Below are 18,194 nucleotides of genomic sequence, written 5' to 3'. Positions count from 1 at the left end.
TGAGCAGTGTCTTGCAATATGATTAATACATTACATTGAACGTCGCATGATCACAGCTTAGCCAATGGTTCTTGAAATTTGCTTTGATATACAAGTGCTTTGGGTTATAAGCATGTTTCCAGAATGAATTATGCTTGCAAACCAAAGTTTTGCTATTCTCAATAACCTGAAATATATATATAATAATCTGAGATTTGCCCTTCTTGACCTTTTCAACATCCTTGAACTTGAGTTTCTTCATCTCAGTCTGGAAACTAAATAGAGAAAACAGAAGCAAAGTACTAGGTAATGATTCCTACTTTCTTCTTTTCACTGATCAATAGGGTATCCTTTCTTGGTCTTTCTTTGATATGAATAGAATTTAAAATAGTTTGACTTTGTTTAGTTTTGTAATTTTTATTAATTTTAGTACAGAGAGCTGTGACCTTTCTAATACTATTCTTATAAATTAGTAGCATTCTTTTACATGTATCCTATATGTCTCTATTTTTTACTTTATAAATGTTCCTTAAAAGTCACAGTTCGGGGGTGCCTGGGTGTGTCAGTTGGTTGAGCATCCGACCCTTGGTTTTGGCTCAGGTCACAATCCCAGGGTGGTGGGATCAAGTACCACATCAAGCTTTGTGCTGAGAATGGAGCCTGCTTGATATTCTGTCTCTCTCTTTCCCTCACTCCCTCCCTCTCTCTGCCCCTCTCCACCCCTCTCCCCTGCTGGCTCACTCTCATGCTGGTGCGCGCTCGCTCTCTCTCTCTCTTCCCCTCCCCCTTCTCCCTCTCCCTCTCAAATAAAAAAAAAATTCAAAGTTCATCACTGACTCATAAAAAAGTAAGTTATTTAACCTACCTATCATCTTGGAAAGGCATTTAAATGAAGTACGTATCTTTAAAAATACTCAATAAAATTAAATGGATGTTTACACCTTGCTACCATTTTCTGAAGTAAGTTTTTTCATTGGAATGCTGGCCAGAAGCATAATAGCTGAAAGAAAAATATTTACTACTGATTTAGATCAACTGAGACTTTTCTACTTTAAAAAGAATACATTAAGTTTGGTTATCTGTCAGGTGTTCATTAGTGTATCGTATATACAAATGAACCAGTGATAGGCTTCTTTGAAATGAAAATATTTATATGTACCATACTTGCTTTCTCTGCTATTCTGTCAGTCTTATGTAGAAAACAGAATACTTCAGGATTAATCTTCAAAACATTTTGCTGCTGCTGATTTTATAGTTTTATAGATAATGGATAGTATATGTAAATGAAAGTAGCTATTCTAGTAGGGTGGTAGGATTGTGGATGATTTTTATAGTAGTGTGTTTTAATTTCCTCTAATTTTTAAAATAACCTTCTTATTTAAAAAGAAAGCCTTTAGCTTTGAAATGCATGTTAAAATCTTGCATAGTATTGGAAAGTTCTTATTCTCTGTCTTCATGGCTGAATGATTGATTTATTAAGACCTTCAAGAAATCATTCCTTCCCTCACATTGTTCACTTTTTTCCTGTTGAAGATCCAGATTTATTGCATCATGCCTTTTGTAATGGTATTGTTTGTAATAGAGAAAGGGGAGAAGTATAGCTCCACGTGAAAACCAAACTAAATCAGCTCAGAGAGAGAATTCTGATTTAGGTTTTTAGGTCAGGTTCGAAAAGAGGAAGATGAAGATCTTAGGTGAAAAAGCGCATAAGGAGGCAAGCTCAGGAATACATTTTCTGTAACGCTGTGTTCAAACCAACATTTATCCCAGGAGTTTGCAAATTATGGTTCACGTATAAGGTGAGACAACATCTCAGATTTTTTTTTAGAATTTTTCACTTGTGGCACAAAAATAAACTCTACTTATAGTAATGCTTATTACTCTAGCAAATGTGCAACTGGAGTGCTGTTTTTGCTCTTAGAAGGTAGGTGGGAAGAGCAGACTGTATTGAATAAGAGCAGCCTATATACAAAACACTAATATTAACACATACAGATCACTTGTTGTGTGCCAGATATTGTTCTGAGGGCTTTGCTTAGAATAAGGCATTTAATTTTCTCAAACCTATGATACAGTGTTGTTATCCCCACTGCACATGTGTGCAGATGGGTCATCTGAGGCAGGGAAATTTAAAAACTTGCTCGAGTTCACACATAGTTAATTAAATGGTAGTACTGGAATCTAAATCTAAATAACCTAGGCTCCAGAACCCGTGTTCTGAACCCACATGGTATATTGCCTTTCAGTCAATCCAGCGTAGCTCTTCATGTATTGGCACCATATTTTCTCTGGATCTTTTCTACTTTTTTTTTCCTTAGACTTACCCTTTTATTTTAATAATGTATGGAAAAATTCATATAGTCTACCCCCTCCCTTTTTAGAGTGGAGCCATAATTTTTTTTAATAACGAATTTAAACACTGAACAAATTGTTTCTTCTATTAAAACTGGTAAAAATGGAAGAGTTAAGTAATTGAAACACAAATGATGTGCTGGATAGAGCTCATTTCCCTCTGTTGATCCTAAATTATGCAGTGTGAAGGTCTAAGTAATTCAAATTAAATGTTTTTAGAGTCCTATACCCTTTTGTCCATAAAATACTATTTCTGTTATTATAGTTTGTCTTCCATTTTTTTAATTTTTTTTTTTTAACTTTTATTAGTCTTTGAGAGACAGAGAGAGACAGAGCATGAGCGGGGAAGGGGCAGAGAGAGGGAGACACAGAATCCGAAGCAGGCTTCAGGCTCTGAGCTGTCAGCACAGAGCCCGATGTGGGGCTCAAACTCACAAACAGATCATGACCTGAGCCGAAGTCGGATGCTCAACCGACTGAGCCACCTAGGTGCCCCTTTTGTCTTCCATTTTTAAAAAAAAATAAGGAACCTTTTAAATAGAAAGTTATAAGGTGTTGTAGAATATCTGCATAAAATTTACTGGTGAAGCAAAACTTTAAAGGATATATCAAAAGCACAGAATGTCATCCATAATTCTTCAAGCAGTCCTTGTCATGGACATAAATATGCTTTATATGCTAAATAGACTCTTGCCAACAGATGTGATTCTTTTAGCAGTAAGCATAAATCATATAATAATGACCTATACTATATCGAAATTTTACTTCACAATTGAAGCTTACTATTTTTAGGGCATTATAAATAAGAACATATAAATCTGAGTTGCAAACAATACCCAGTGGCAATGATATTAGATACCAGTAGTTTAGCAGTTCTTTGGGGTGTGGGTGAATTTTGAAAGCACATGCTATAAAACTACTTGTCTTAAAAAGTAGTGTTTGGTGTATATGCTCATTCAGAATTTAAGGCACAAAATATTCCTGCTTAATTTTTCAAAACTCATTCTCCATTTTAAAATCTGTAATATTATGCTGAACTTCAAGTCAGTATCTATTGCTTCTAGAGTTATTGGGCTCAGCACTCTAGAATTAATAAAGAAACTGATAGAATATATAGAAAGAAAATATTAATATAGAACATTTCCTCTAGTGTCATATCTCAATACAGTGAATATAGACAAAGAGAGTCAATTCTTGTTTTTTTAAAGAAAAAAAATTTTAAATTCAGTTATTTACTCTTTTCCCTTACAGATTGCAGATTTTGGTTTATCAAAATGGCGTATGATGTCCCTCTCACAATCACGAAGTAGTAAATCTTCACCAGAAGGAGGGACAATTATCTATATGCCACCTGAGAACTATGAACCTGGACAAAAATCAAGGGCCAGTGTCAAGCATGATATATATAGGTATAATTTGTTACTTTTGCTCAGAGTTAACTTTGTATAAAAATAAGATTAATCAGAATTTCAAAGCTACATTTTAAAATGTGATTTTTACTCTTCTCTCATAAGTGTGGCAAAAATAGAGACCACAGTGATTAATATTTTTCAAATAAAAGATTCCTTGCTTTAACCTACTTTTACATCCTTGAAAAAAATTTAAGGCACATTTTTTGTCCTGTGAATTTATAATATAGTACTCAAAGGTTTTTTTTTTTTAATCATATCTGACATTGATGGAGGAGGGAAGGAAACAGTGTGGTCAACACTTAACACTACAAAAGGAGATAGTATTTAGACCAAAAAAAGTCAATAGAGTAGGGCTACATAAAACCATCTTTTTTATTGCTGTTTATTTTGTGTGAATAATAGAATCATGTAATTAGAGGTCTTTAAAGAATCATCCACAACAAATTATCCTTTCCTATAACTTCAAATTTTTATTATACTAATTTGCTAATTTTTCAAATTGGATTAATTCCCTTTCAAAACAAACCTGTATATAAATATTCATGGTCTTGGTTGTATTGGTAGTTCTTTATACAGTATTTCACTACCTTGTCCCTTTCAAAAATGATCTCTCCGTAGTCAGCTTTTAAAATCAGTGCTATTTTAGTTTATTATGCATAGTTTATAATGTACTGTATGTATATTTTTATCTTAAACAGTTATGCAGTTATCACATGGGAAGTCTTATCCAGAAAACAGCCTTTTGAAGGTAAGTATACTTTTTTATTTTTTAATTTTTTTTTAACGTTTATTTATTTTTGAGACAGAGAGAGACAGAGCATGAATGGGGGAGGGTCAGAGAGAGGGAGACACAGAATCTGAAACAGGCTCCAGGCTCTGAGCTGTCAGCACAGAGCCCGACGTGGGGCTCAAACTCACGGACCGCGAGATCATGACCTGAGCTGAAGTCGGCCGCTTAACTAACTGAGCCACCCAGGCGCCCCTGTACTTTTTTTAAATCTTAAAAAAAAATTTTTTTTTTTAATGTTTATTTTTGAGAGAGAGAGAGACAGGGAGACAGGGTGTGAGTGGGGAAGGGGCAGAGAGAAGGAGACACAGAACTCGAAGCAGGCTCTAGGCTTTGAGCTGTCAGCCCAGAGCCTAACATGGGGCTTGAACTCACAAACTGCAAGATCATGACCTGAGCCAAAGTCAGATGCTTAACTGACTGAGCTACCCAGGTTCCCCTCACTTCCTTGTTCTAGATGACATCATGTTGCTAGGCCACATTCAGAACTATCTAAATAAAGCCTATCTTATTTTGAATCTGCCTACCATTCATTTTGTGGAAACATACTATAAAAGCATAATAGCTTATCAATTCTGAATCCACTGTATATTGGAAACTATACTGGATTAAGGGTCAGAAAAAGGTAGATTATAATTCTTGTTCTGATAGTAATTAGCTCTGTGATCGTGCCACTAAATCTCAAGTCCTCTTTTTTTTCATTTGCAAAATGAAATTTTTGAATATTTATTTTTGATTCAGTCCAGTTCTCAAATTCTTTATTTGAAAATTCATGCTTCTTCTGTAATAACCAGCAATCATTAAAGAATAATTTCAAAGTTTTCTGATAATATTGTCCATTTCTTTATTCTGATTCTTCTATTCTGTTCGTAAGGGTCAGTTTGATGTGTAACAACCTCAGAATCTCAGTAGCTTACTAAATAAATGTATATTTCTCATTCACATATGATGTGAGTGGCCATGCTTGGCTATACTAGGTTCTACTCAGTTCTACTTGTGCTCTGCTGTATTCACATTCCATTGGCCAGATCAGATACATGACCAAGCTTAAAATTAATGAGGTGAGGTGAAGCTATAAACTCCACCACAGGAGGCAGACAAATCTCAGTGACTGGAATATATATTTGTACATATATATTTCTTTAACAGGAAGGGGGGGGGTAATGCATTATTCCCAACAGTTTAAGTTTCCCTCATATTTAAGTAATCTATTAGATCATAATATATTTCTAATAAATGAAATATATTTGTTTTGACAGAAGTCACCAATCCTTTGCAGATCATGTATAGTGTGTCACAAGGACATCGACCTGACACTAATGAAGAAAATTTACCATTGGATATACCTCATCGAGCACTCATGATCTCTCTAATAGAAAGTGGATGGGCACAAAATCCAGATGAAAGACCATCTTTCCTAAGTGAGTGTACAGGTTTAATTTGGACATTTGGAATTAGAAAAATAGTGACTATACTATGAATAAAACATTCCTTGAAAAATTACACAAGTTAGATGGCAAACTTAAAGGTTTTTTTTTTTTTTTTAATTCAGGTGCTGTTTTTATTTTATGAGATGAGATTAGAGAGATAAGGAGAAGCTGTTGGGCTACCACCAAAAGGTTATAAATCTACTCCAAGTACAATAGAATAGCATTAATATGTGTGTTGTATGGAAATGGCATGATCTAATTTAAGTTTTGAAGAGAGCACTCTTGTTGCTGTGTGGAAAATTGACTGAAGAAGGGCAGGAGTGGATGCAAAGAGACCAGCTAAGAGACTGTCAAGAGTTTACTAATTAAGGTGGTAATCCTAGATAGAAAAATTAGATAGATAGAATTAAGATTTATTTCAGAGGTAGAATGGATCATCATCTAAATGTAAACATAGAAAATTTGTATGACCTTATGGTGAGCAAAGAACTCTCTATATGACATCAAAAACAAGATACATGAAAAAAAGGATAATTGGACTTGGAAAAAATTGAAAATTTTTGCACTTCAAGAGATGTGATTAAGATAAAGTGAAAAATAAGCCACAGACTAGGAATCATCTTTTAACTATAAAAGCGATGAAATATATTTTTTACTCACAATTTGTGTTCACTGCTTATCATTACTATATTTAAAAAATCAAAAGTTGCTTGTAATGGGTTCACATTTATTTCCCAGAGCTATCTGGGAGGGTCAATATCTCCCTTGTCCCCAGTGCCACTTGCAAATACTCATTTCTTTTCCATTCTCTAAAACTTCTAGCTCCTATGAAGATCATACCATTAGGCAATACTTACTGTTCTATAGACTTCCTGGTTTTTCTTTATTGTTCTTTGAAGACTTTGACTTTTGGCTTAATGATTTCTCTACCCTGCATTGATCAGTACTTAAAGGAGCCCTCTGCAGATCACAGAGCTGTCTCTCTGTGTTACCTCTCCCCTCTCTGGTACTGTCCTCTGAACTCTATCTGCCTTGGTCTACCCAGACTCTCAGCCCCCTCTCCTCAATTGACTTCCCACTCAGTTGAGAACTAAGGTCCCACCTTACTTTCCCTATCAGCTGCAGCTGGAAACTCTCTCTAGGCAGCAAGCCTGGGCAGTCCTAGGGCTCACCTTATTTGTTTCCCACCTCAGAGATCTCTGTCCTTTGTTGCCCAGTATCTAGTGTATTGAAAACCACTGTTTCGTGTATTTTGTTTGGTTTTTTTTTTTTTTTGGTCATTTTAGGGCAGGACGGTAAATCCTACCCTATTGCTCCAGAAGTGGAAGTTACTGGTTTCTCTTTAAATTAGTGGCCAAAACTACACACTAAACACTACTTAGCAATTCTATTATGCTTCTCAAAATACATCTTTAGTATTCCATTCTCAGAGATCAACTGTTCTTAAGGTGTGGTACAAGGACCCCTGGGGTGGTTGGTTCCTGAGACTTTCACAGGGATTCACAAAATCAAAACTGTTTTCAGAATAAGAAATACTAAGATATTAATTTCCCTTTTTATTCTCATTCTCTCATGAGTACACGGTGGATTTTTTCAGAAGCTAAATCAGGTATGATGGTTTCACTGCTCCAGCAATTAATGGAATGTGTTCTCATACACTCCGATGTTTTAAAATTTTCTCAGTTATAATTTGTAATATAAGAAGTATCAATAGATATGACCCGCATATACAAAAACTGGGATACTCAATAATTTTAAAGAGTCCTGAGACCTAAAAGTTTGAGATTTGCTGTCTTAATCAGTGATTATATTGTATTACTGTCGGAGACACACAAGTCCCATTTTTTTATGTTTCCAAAGTGAAGATGAAATTCCATTTCAATCCCCAAAAAAGCAAAGTATAGGGAGAATATTTTCTAACTTCTATGTGTCCCTCAGCAGTCTTCCTCAGACTTTATCTTGTTAATTTTGGAGAAAAACTGAGCATGCTTACCTGGTCCCTTCTCAGTTTTTTTTTTCCTTCTTTTAGAAGTCAGCCTATCTAAAGGATACATACATTTTCTGCTCCCCCATGTGGAAGTAGATATAGACTCTGGCTGAGTAAAGCTGTGAATTCTTTCCAAGCCCTTTGGCTACAGATCTAAAGGTAATTTCCCTATTAATCTTTATGGGTCATAAAGGTGATACTTTAATCATCATTTATCATTTTTTTGTGGCTTTTCTTGGTAGATTCTGAGCTTAGGAAAAAAAGACAGGGTTAATACCTTAGCCTCCCTTCTTTTAATTTTTTTTTTTTATTTTAGAGAGAGAGAGAGTGCAAGTGGAGAGAGGGGCGAGGGAGAGAGAATCTTAAACAGGCTCCACAGTCAGCATGGAGCCCTATGCAGGGTTCCATCCCACGACCCTGGGATCAAGACCTCAGCTGAAATCAAGAGTGAGACGCTCAACCAACTGAGCTAACCAGGTGCCCCATAGCATCCCTTCTTAAACCTCCTTCGTCCCATGCTCCATCTTCCCTTTAACAGATCACCTGTTCTCGCACTGCACTAAGAAATAGAAACCATAGGAGAGTACTACCTCACAGTTCCACTACCGTATCCACAAACTTCGTTGTACTTGTATCCATCTTTCCTGCCTTATCTCTTTTCCAGTGGAAAAAAGTGTCCATATATATACTTAACACAAATGTAAACGTATCACTTGTGCTCTGGATACAATTCCCAAGCCCTCTTCAGCTTCTCGTCCTTATATTCTGTCTCTGTTCTTGAGTGTCCATCTCAGCCTATCTAGTGGGTCATTCAGCTGTCATACAGATATATTCCATTATTATCTCCTATCTTTATACAGGAAAGAAAATCTTAACCCCATATCATCTTTCAGTGTCACCTCATTTTTCTGCCCCCATTGAAATCTAAACACCTTGTAGGAATTACCCATACTTGTTTTCCCTGCTTCTTTCCATCTAATTCAGTTTTTGACAAACTTACATCAGTCTTCTGTTTTCATATCTCCACGAAAGCTACACTGTTGGAGTTACCAAGGATGGTAATGTTAGAAAATCCTGCTTATCTTACTTGGCTTCTCACCAGATTAGACATTCCCTCCTTGAAACTTTCTTTCTGGTGGCTTCAAGACAGAAGAAGCTACACTCTCAGCATCCTCTCTTTCTCAGTCTCTTTCACTTCCTCTACTCAATTTCTAACTGTTGGAATGCTTCAGAGCTCTAACATGGATCCTTTACTACCTATTTACTATCTATACTCTCCCCCTAGGTGATCCAGTCCAGACCAAAGCTTTATATACCATCCGTTAGTGATGCTCAGTTTCATATCCGGAGCCCTGGCCTCTCCCTTTGGCAACAAGTTTATATGTTGTTGTTGTTGTTGTTGTTGTTGTTGTTGTAGTGGTAGTGATTATGATTGTTTCTATTTCTTGGCTATTATGAATAATGCTGCTGTGGCTGCTCATATGCAAGTCTTTGTGTGAACATGTTTTCATTTCTCTTACATTGGTACTATGAGTTGAGTTGCTGAGTTGCATGGTAAATTTATCTTTCATTTTTCAGAAACTCCCAAATGTTTTCCAAAATGGTTGCATCATGTTATATTCCCATTTTTGAAATGGTTTATTTGCCTTATTATTGTCAGAGCTCTTTATTTATTCTAGGTATAAGTCTTAGCCAGATCTATGATATGCAAAAAATATTCTCCCAGTCTGGGGCTTGTCTTTTCATTTTTCTTAATAGCAGCTTTTTGAAGTGCAAAACTTTTCAGTTTTTTTTGAAGTGCATTTACAATTCTTTATGGACCCTGTTTTTAATGTCATATCTAAAAATTAATTTCCTAACCAAAGGTCATGAAGATTTTCTCCTGTATTTACATTTAAGTGCACAATACGGTTCAAGTTAATTCTATGTATGGCATGAGGTAAGAGTCTAAATTATTTATCTTTTTTTCATGTGAATATCCAGCTGTCCTAGCACCACTTGTTGAAAAGATGATCCTTTTCCCATTGAATTGCCTCAGCAACTTGGTCAAAAAGCAATTGACTGTAACTATAAAGGTTTATTTTTAGACTCTCAAGTGTATTCCATGATCTATATTTCTATCTATATGCATATGTAAAGGCTCTTAACAGAGTTGAGTGTCATCAGTTTGGGGAAAAATTGACCTAGGGCCTTATCAGGTAAATATTAGCATTTATATTTTTCAATTTAATGATTAGATCTGAACTCAATATTTTTTTTCTCATGTAGAATGTTTAATAGAACTTGAACCAGTTCTGAGGACATTTGAAGAGATAACTTTTCTTGAAGCTGTTATTCAACTAAAGAAAACAAAGGTAAATTGCTAAATGAAATAATGGAAATTGAACTTTAAATAATCATATATAATTCATGGAGATTTTCAGCTTAGTTAAATTCCATTTTTATGTATCTACTTTTCACAAATACAGGCTACAGTATTAGGGCGATAGAGTTACCAGAGACTATGAATGCTGTTTTCTCTGTCACCAAAGAGCTTTTCCATTTCATTCAAATGGCCAATTCTAGATTTCAGAGACATTTCTAGAACTCCCATATATCAAATGTAAATTTAAAATGTGTAATGAATACCAGTTATGTACAATGAACTGCCCTAAGTCACTAGAGTTTTTTTAACCTATATTTCTTCCCTAATGTTGTAATATATACAGATTAAAGAAGTCTGGGTTCTTTCACTTCTTTTTATTCAATGTTCTTGGGCTTTTTTTAGATTTATAAAAAGTTAAGCTATAGAATTGTATTAATTGAGACTAAAATGTGTATTTTTTATTGCTTTATTTTGGTTTGTTTTCCCACTCAAACACTCCATGTTACATAAATCAAAGTAACCGTTGCTAAGAATTACTTAGAACAATTGTCTTATTGACTCATTCTGGCTTTTGTAGATCAGAACAATTGAAGGGCCCTATTACTGAAACGTTTTCTTAATAGTATAGATTTGAGGGATGCCTGGGTGGCTCAGTTGGTTGAGTATCCAACTCTTGATTTCATCTCAGGTCATGATCTCATGGCTCATGGGTTCTAGCCCCACATTGGGCTCTGTGCTAATGTGTGGAGCCTGCTTGAGATTCTCTGTCTCCCTCTCTCTCTCTCTCTCTCTCAAAAATAAATAAACATTTTTTAAAATTTATCAAAATGTATTAAAAAGTAACCATACAGTACTTTAGGAACAAAGTAAGTATAGTTGAGCTCAGCAAGTGCTGAGTTTCATTAAATTGCATTTGAGATATAATAATAAAAATAATCAGCTATTAACCAAAGTCTTAAGTTGTGAACAAACATAGTCTACAATTTATGTATCACTACATGACCTTGATTGCTTCTTGCAATTTGCTGTATCTTTGACATAACCTTGGTTTAAAAGGGAAATGTGTGAAGAAAACGACTACCTTTAACCAAACTGAAAATTGAAGATAGCAGTATCAGTGCCTCTTTTTAAGGCACTAAAGAACTGTGTTTTAATTCTTTTGATAGCTTTTCAGTGACCTTCCTACTTCTCAGTAGGTACAATCTTTTTTAGCACATTCCAGTGTCTCCACTTCTTAGTAGCTACAGACTTCTGTAATACTTATTTTTGCTTTATCTTTTCAGTTCTCTTTGTCTCCTTCCAGCTTTTTCTTCTGCCAAGCAAAGGTGAATAGAGGAATTGGTTCTCTTGGTTGTAAAGTGGAAGAGAACCATATCAGTTTTTTTTTTTCTTGTCCCCAAACTACTTAAATACTATGACCTATATTCAAAATGGTTAATTTGGGGGTGTGGCTCAGTCAGTTAAGTGTCCAACTCTTGGTTTCAGCTCAGGTCTGGATCTCTGTTTGTGAGTTTGAGCCCTACATCCAGCTCTGCATGGTAGCATGGAGCCTGCTTGGGATATATTCATTCATTCATTCATTCATTCTCTCTCTCTGTCTCTCTCTCTGCCCCGCCCCCACTCACACTGTCTCTGTCTTTCTCTAAACAAATAAATTTTTAAAAATTAAATAAACCTTAAATTTTAGAAGAAATTTTGTTTTTCTAATAAAATAGTTTACATATTTTCAAATACCTGAATACCCTTTGATGATAGCATTGCTAAATTACTAAAAAAGCATTACTTTCTTTGGCGTTTTTAAATAGCTATATTGCTTTCACTCAAAATTTTTTTAAAAAGAAATTATCAATTCTGTGAAACTAGTAAGGAAAGAATATCATTTCTATTTGATGGATGAGGTAACTGAGGTATAGGAAAGTTACATAATACCCTATGCAGCTAGTTAATGGCAGGGCCAACAATAGAATACAAATTTAATAAGATTTTTCATCAAGAAACTTCTGAAAACAAAGACCACCAGTTAAGGTGACTCGTTTGAGGTTCCTACATTTTTTTCATTTCTTTGAACCAGGTCCCGTAGTTTATGTTTTCACAGATAGCCTTTCTTATAAATTAAATAATAACAACTGAACCAAAAGGAGTTTCTCCTTAATATTCCATTTCATTTCCTTCTAGGGATTGACTTACTAGTTCATAAATAACTTGAATTATCATAACTAATTAGTTATGAAAAATAATGTTACTAATTCAAGGATATTGCATTATCAAAAATGTTTCAGTAAATTTAAAATCACAGAAAAGCGTTGTATAACAGAGACAGACCCAAAGAATAACTCTAAAAGTTCACATAAAAATGTATTTAACAAGTGTTCATTGGACTACTTTGTGCAAAGTGCTATGGTAGGTAGATTATATATACAGATGAATAGTTGCTTTTCTTCTAAAATTCCTTACCCGGTAATGGAGAAGACCGTAATAAGTATGAATAATGGAGGGCTGGGAGCAGTTGGCATTATGTTGGTTTGGAGAAAAAAAAGCATACTGATAGGTTTGTTTTTTAAATCACTCATTAGTGATGGCAGTTAATCCAAGATTGCTTTATAGAGATGGGAATAAATCACTAAATGAGTTTAATAGAGAGGTATAGCATGTATGTAACTCATCTGCTTAATAGCTAGTAGCATTTATTGAAGGCTAACTAAGTAATCTTAGGGCTTTTTTGTTTATAATCCTCCTTACAGTATTCCTGAAAAATAGGTATTCTTATCTCCAGTTTGCAGATAAGTAAACTGAGATTAAGTCTCACACCTAAAATCCATTGGTTAGGTATCCTGAGATTCTAAAACCAGACCTGATTGGCTACGTAGCCCCCATCATTCCATTAGTACCCTCTGCATCCTTTACTTACTCCAGCCCTCAGTTTCTTATCTGTAAAATAATACTGTACTTACAAGCACAGTGCTTAAAATATAGTAAATGCTTAAGAATTATGGATAGATACATACACATACATAAATTGAAATGTATTAAGTACCTAGTTTGTATCAGACACTTTATATTCATTACCTCACTTAATCTCTAAAACGATCCTGCATGTAGGTATTAGTCAATCTTTAAAGATAAATGTGCTCAAGGTAACCAATTAATATGAGGCAGGATTCAAAGTTTGTTTCTCTATAAAGTTATTACTCCTATACTACACTGTCTCTACATTTAGATCATATATCCTCAAATGATGTAACTTTACTTTCCATTTGTTTTGTATAAACATAAATTATGTTAAGTAGATTGTATTTTATTCATAAAGCTTCCTAATCACTTCCAACTAAAGTACATGTATGCATTCATTCCAGTTACAGAGTACTTTGAGCACTATTCACTTATGCGACAAGAAGGAAATGGCGTCATCTCTGAACATACCTGTAACTCATGAGCCACAAGAGGTAAAATTATGTCGACAAACTCAAAATGTGAGAAGAATATGAAAAATCGTTAAGTCTTGGGTTGCCTGGGTGGCTCAGTCGGTTAAGCCTCTGACTTTGGCTCAGGTCATGATCTCACGGTTCATGGGTTCGAGCCCTGCGTTGGGCTCTGTGCTGACAGCTCAGAGCCTGGAGCCTGCTTCACATTCTGGATCCCCCTTTCCCTCTGCCCCTCCCATGTTCACACTCTATCTCTCTCTCTCTCAAAAATAAACATTTAAAAAAATTTTAAATTAAAAAACAAGTCATTAGTCTTAATTCCTTCCTTAATGTGTGGGAAGCTAAAGCTAGGGAGATTTTAGGATTTATTAGGTAGCCCATGGCAATCTCCGGTTTGAAATCCAGTGTTCCTAATTCTCATGCCATGTTCATCTCATTGAATCATACATAGTCCTTGCTTTTCTGTTTGCCATTAACTTTTGTCCTGTCATTGTTTTATACAATGAGCAGTATTCCTGTGTGGTATATAGACAAATCATTGATTATGGTTTTACCATTATATTTATCCAAATGTAAACTATCCAATGTACACCCTTATCCTTACCTCCTACAGTGATTACTGGAAGGAAAATGCCATTTGCATGACCATCTAAAAGGAAAGATTTCTTCAGTAGCATTCATTCATATTTCAAGTTAATAATTTCTCCTAAGAATATATAAAGCTTATTATTTTATATATGTGTTTCTTTAATTTTGTAAGGTATAAATTGTAATAGTTTTGTTCTTTTTTATAGTAAACCAAAAGCAACAACTATTTAGAAATTAAAACCGTATAACTTTTAAAATGATTTTCTATTAATCTAAATCATTTATCCTCTGTTTACTTTAGGAATCGTGTGGATCCTCTCAGCTCCATAAAACTAGTGGTTCTACTGGAGCCTCAAAGTCCCTGTCAGCGTCTCAAGACAGTGATTTTTTACCTAGTATGTAAACTTTTCAATCAGTATTGCTGGCAAGGTTTCCTTTTTTTTTTTTTTTTTTTAAGATCATATCATTGGTAAGCAGTCATGGTTTATATGGAACATGTCTTTCATTTGCAGTCGTGACTCGTTTTTTTTTAAGTGTCAGAATCTAAAGATGTGAAAATAGTACTGGGATGTTCTACAAATACATTAAAATATTGAAGGCATTGTGTTAGACTCTAAAAAACATATCTTCTAAGGGAAGAGTAATATTTCTAAATAACCATAGTAAACAGATAGAAAGTGATATGGATGTAGAGCTATGGTAATACACTGGAAAAGTAACAGTTTTTACAAAGTATTTCACAACAACCTTGTGAGGGAGATATTCCTCATTTTACAGATTTTTAAGATCAAGACTTCCTGGATCACATAGTTAGTAGCTGGCAAACCCAAGACTCGAAGCCAGGTCTTTTGATAAATATTTTCATGTCACTCCACTACACCATGTTGTCATCATGAAGAAATTGTTTCTGACTGAAGGTTGGACCTATAGTTATAAAGATGGGCCTTCCAGGCAAAAGGAACAACATAGAGGCACAGAAGCAAGAAAACACAAAGAACAGTGAGTAGTTGGGTTTAGCTGGTGAAGAGGATATGAATTAATAAAGATAAAAGATCAGTAGGGTAGAATCATACCATCACAATTTCTAACACTAGGCTAAGCTATTTGGGCTTTTTCTCTTGGGTGGGAAGCAACTATTGCAAATTTTTGAGCAAGGGTGTGACTTGATAAAAAACTTTTTGCTCTAGGAAGACTCATCCTGTCTAGAATATGTGGAATATTTTGGAAGGAAAAGGAGAATGGAAGTGGGGAAACCAATCAGTTAGACTTTTGGCCTGTTACTGCAGTACACGAGAGATTATGAGACCTCAGAGTAGAAGAAGGAAGAAATAGTGAAAGGGATGTTATGGAGAACACACTGAGGGGCTTTATAGCTCTTCACTTGTGGGAAGAAAGGATTTATAGATCTCCACTTGTAGGAAGGAAGACAAAAGAACTGAACAAGTTATCAAGCCTGGTGACTGGGAGAACATTGGTGCTATTAACAGAAATAGTTGAAACGGATTTTAGAGTTAGATGTGTAATTAAGTTTTTAGTATTTTGTTTTTAATTTGAGGTGCTTAGCAGCACACATGAGGGTGATGTCCAGTGGGCTGTTGAAAATTTAAGGCTCAACGAAGACAGAAAATTTAATTACATAGATTTGGGAAGAGAGGTGACAGTTGAGGCCCTGAGATTGAATAGGATTACCAGAGAAGGGTGTAGAAAAACACACATCATAAATAGATTTAGAGGACACATTTAACGTGCTGAAGGAGAAAGAAGACACAGAAGAATTATGTGATTATATGAAGAAGTAAAATTCCATAATTTATAATTTACATAAACACAAAAGTATGGTAAAAAAAAGTTTCATAAACCCTTTTTGTTCTAAAGTGTATTTACTTGTGGATTAGATTTATGAACCAGCTTTAATTCCAATGAAAATGTAAAGACATTGAATACTATACTCTGTATGATCCAGATGTTGATATATTAGCTAATAAGAATAGCTAAGGACTATTCTGCCCCTAACGAAGATACTGTGTTTTGTAGGAAAAACTCAAGACTTCTCTACGCTGTATCACTATCCAGTAAATCACAGTTGTGATAATCACATTTCTGTAGCTCAAAAGGTGACCTGTTGTGATCATAGGACCGCCCCATGCTCTTTAGCAGTAATAAATCCACTCTCAGCTGAGGGAAGTTCAGGTAAGTATACAACACTTTGTAAATGATGCCGTTTACTTCACAGCTATATGTTCAGTAGATTTGCAATACAGGAAGTTTTGTCTTTATTTCTTCAACATGATAAATATGTACCTTCTTAAGAAAGAAAGCACTTCCAATCCTGGAAGCTGTGAGTGCTGACATGTAATAATAGGCCCACATGGCATTCCATGAACACCTATCTAGTGAGGGACTGCCAGGAGGAGGTGTGACTTAATATGTTACTAAAGGTAGAGTTATTTTTGTTTTTTTAAAAATATGCAGGTATCTTATATTAAATATATAGATAGTTATAGAAATATAGATGTAGATATCTGCAACAGAGTGGGGCTTGCTCCTATGGATCTATAGCATATAAAAAGGCTTTTTCTGGGAAGGGAACTGAAGGGAAAAGAAGAGAGAACGCAAATATCTGTATGTTTCCTGAAAATTAACAGCATCCCCCAAAGTACTTGTATTTCATATTAGCCTAATCACAGTAAAATTGGGTTTTATTCCTTACTATTTCTTTTTTCATCCAATTTTTTTCATAGCTGTCTATCTGTCCTCAACTCATTTGTCATCCCTTGCTCTCCTACAGAGCGATTACAGCCTGGCGTAGCCCAACAGTGGATCCAGAGCAAAAGGGAAGACATTGTGAGCCAGATGACAGAAGCCTGCCTTAACCAGTCGCTGGATGCTCTTCTGTCCAGGGACTTGATCATGAAGGAGGACTATGAACTCATTAGTACCAAACCTACAAGAACCTCAAAAGTCAGACAGTTACTGGACACCACTGACATTCAAGGAGAAGAATTTGCCAGAGTTATAGTACAAAAGTTGAAAGATAACAAGCAAATGGGTCTTCAGCCTTACCCGGAAATACTTGTGGTTTCTCTATCACAATCTTTAAATTTATGTCAAAATAAAAGCTTGTAAGTGACTCTCTTTCAAGAAGAAAAGTTATTCTGTGAGAGTATTTTATATTTCTGTTGCCTTTATCATATTGTTTTTACAAAATCCACATGAGTATTAGAAGCTTTAATGGAGTTTCTTCCTCAGGTAAATATTAGTCTTCTCCTGTGACATTACAGTTGTTTTTTTTTTTAATTAATATAGTAGAAGGTTTGCATTTTGCTAGATAGTTCGATTTGTCTCTTTGGTTAATTGAAATTAGTTTTCAAATATAATGTCATTCTTGTACATAACAATGTCTTACGGTATCATGCATTTCTCATGGAAGCCATTTTCATATTCACTTTCTTTTGGATTATTTATTACTTGTCTCAGATACAGTTTGGCTTTTTGAAATGTAACCTTTAAATTAGAGATAGTACAGCATTTCTCATGCGTAGTCCCAGGTTCAAATCCTCTCCAAAAAAGTTGTTCATTAAACTTTATTATCCAGATTACATTTTTAAATCTTATTCATTGGAATCTCTTTAAAAAAATATTTCGAAGGTAAAATACAAAATATATGAAGAAAAAAATTATCTTTCAGCATGTTTCCACCCTCATTTCTAACCACAACCAGCAACCAAGGTAACCAAAGTTAACAACATAATGTATCCTTCTTTACCCTTCTTCCTACTCCTATGTAAAGTATATGCTCATTTGGGAAAGGGTCTTTCATTAGTATTATCATTTTAATACGTTATACGGCACTAATTTTTGCACTTAATAGT

The 18,194-nt window shown here is 34.9% G+C and overlaps 1 protein-coding gene across 2 annotated transcripts in view; it reads left to right on the top strand.

The window, feature by feature from the left end:
• The window catches only part of RIPK2 (receptor interacting serine/threonine kinase 2), a 29,067-nt gene extending 11,149 nt beyond the window's left edge, over nt 1–17,918 (top strand). For both annotated transcript variants that reach the window (XM_045454320.1, XM_045454321.1), the window contains exons 4-11: nt 3,583–3,740; nt 4,442–4,491; nt 5,790–5,951; nt 10,216–10,301; nt 13,666–13,755; nt 14,624–14,717; nt 16,357–16,512; nt 17,111–17,918. In XM_045454320.1, coding sequence (XP_045310276.1) covers nt 3,583–3,740; nt 4,442–4,491; nt 5,790–5,951; nt 10,216–10,301; nt 13,666–13,755; nt 14,624–14,717; nt 16,357–16,512; nt 17,111–17,448 — 1,134 coding nt within the window. In that variant the 3' untranslated portion in view covers nt 17,449–17,918. The remainder of the gene's footprint in view (nt 1–3,582; nt 3,741–4,441; nt 4,492–5,789; nt 5,952–10,215; nt 10,302–13,665; nt 13,756–14,623; nt 14,718–16,356; nt 16,513–17,110) is intronic.
• Nucleotides 17,919–18,194: the final 276 nt, after the last annotated feature.

The sequence above is a fragment of the Leopardus geoffroyi genome, chromosome C3, assembly GCF_018350155.1.
Source record: "Leopardus geoffroyi isolate Oge1 chromosome C3, O.geoffroyi_Oge1_pat1.0, whole genome shotgun sequence".
In the NCBI taxonomy this organism is placed as follows: domain Eukaryota; kingdom Metazoa; phylum Chordata; class Mammalia; order Carnivora; family Felidae; genus Leopardus; species Leopardus geoffroyi.
Note: the sequence above shows the minus strand (reverse complement) of the source record. Positions and strands in the feature narration are given on the sequence as shown.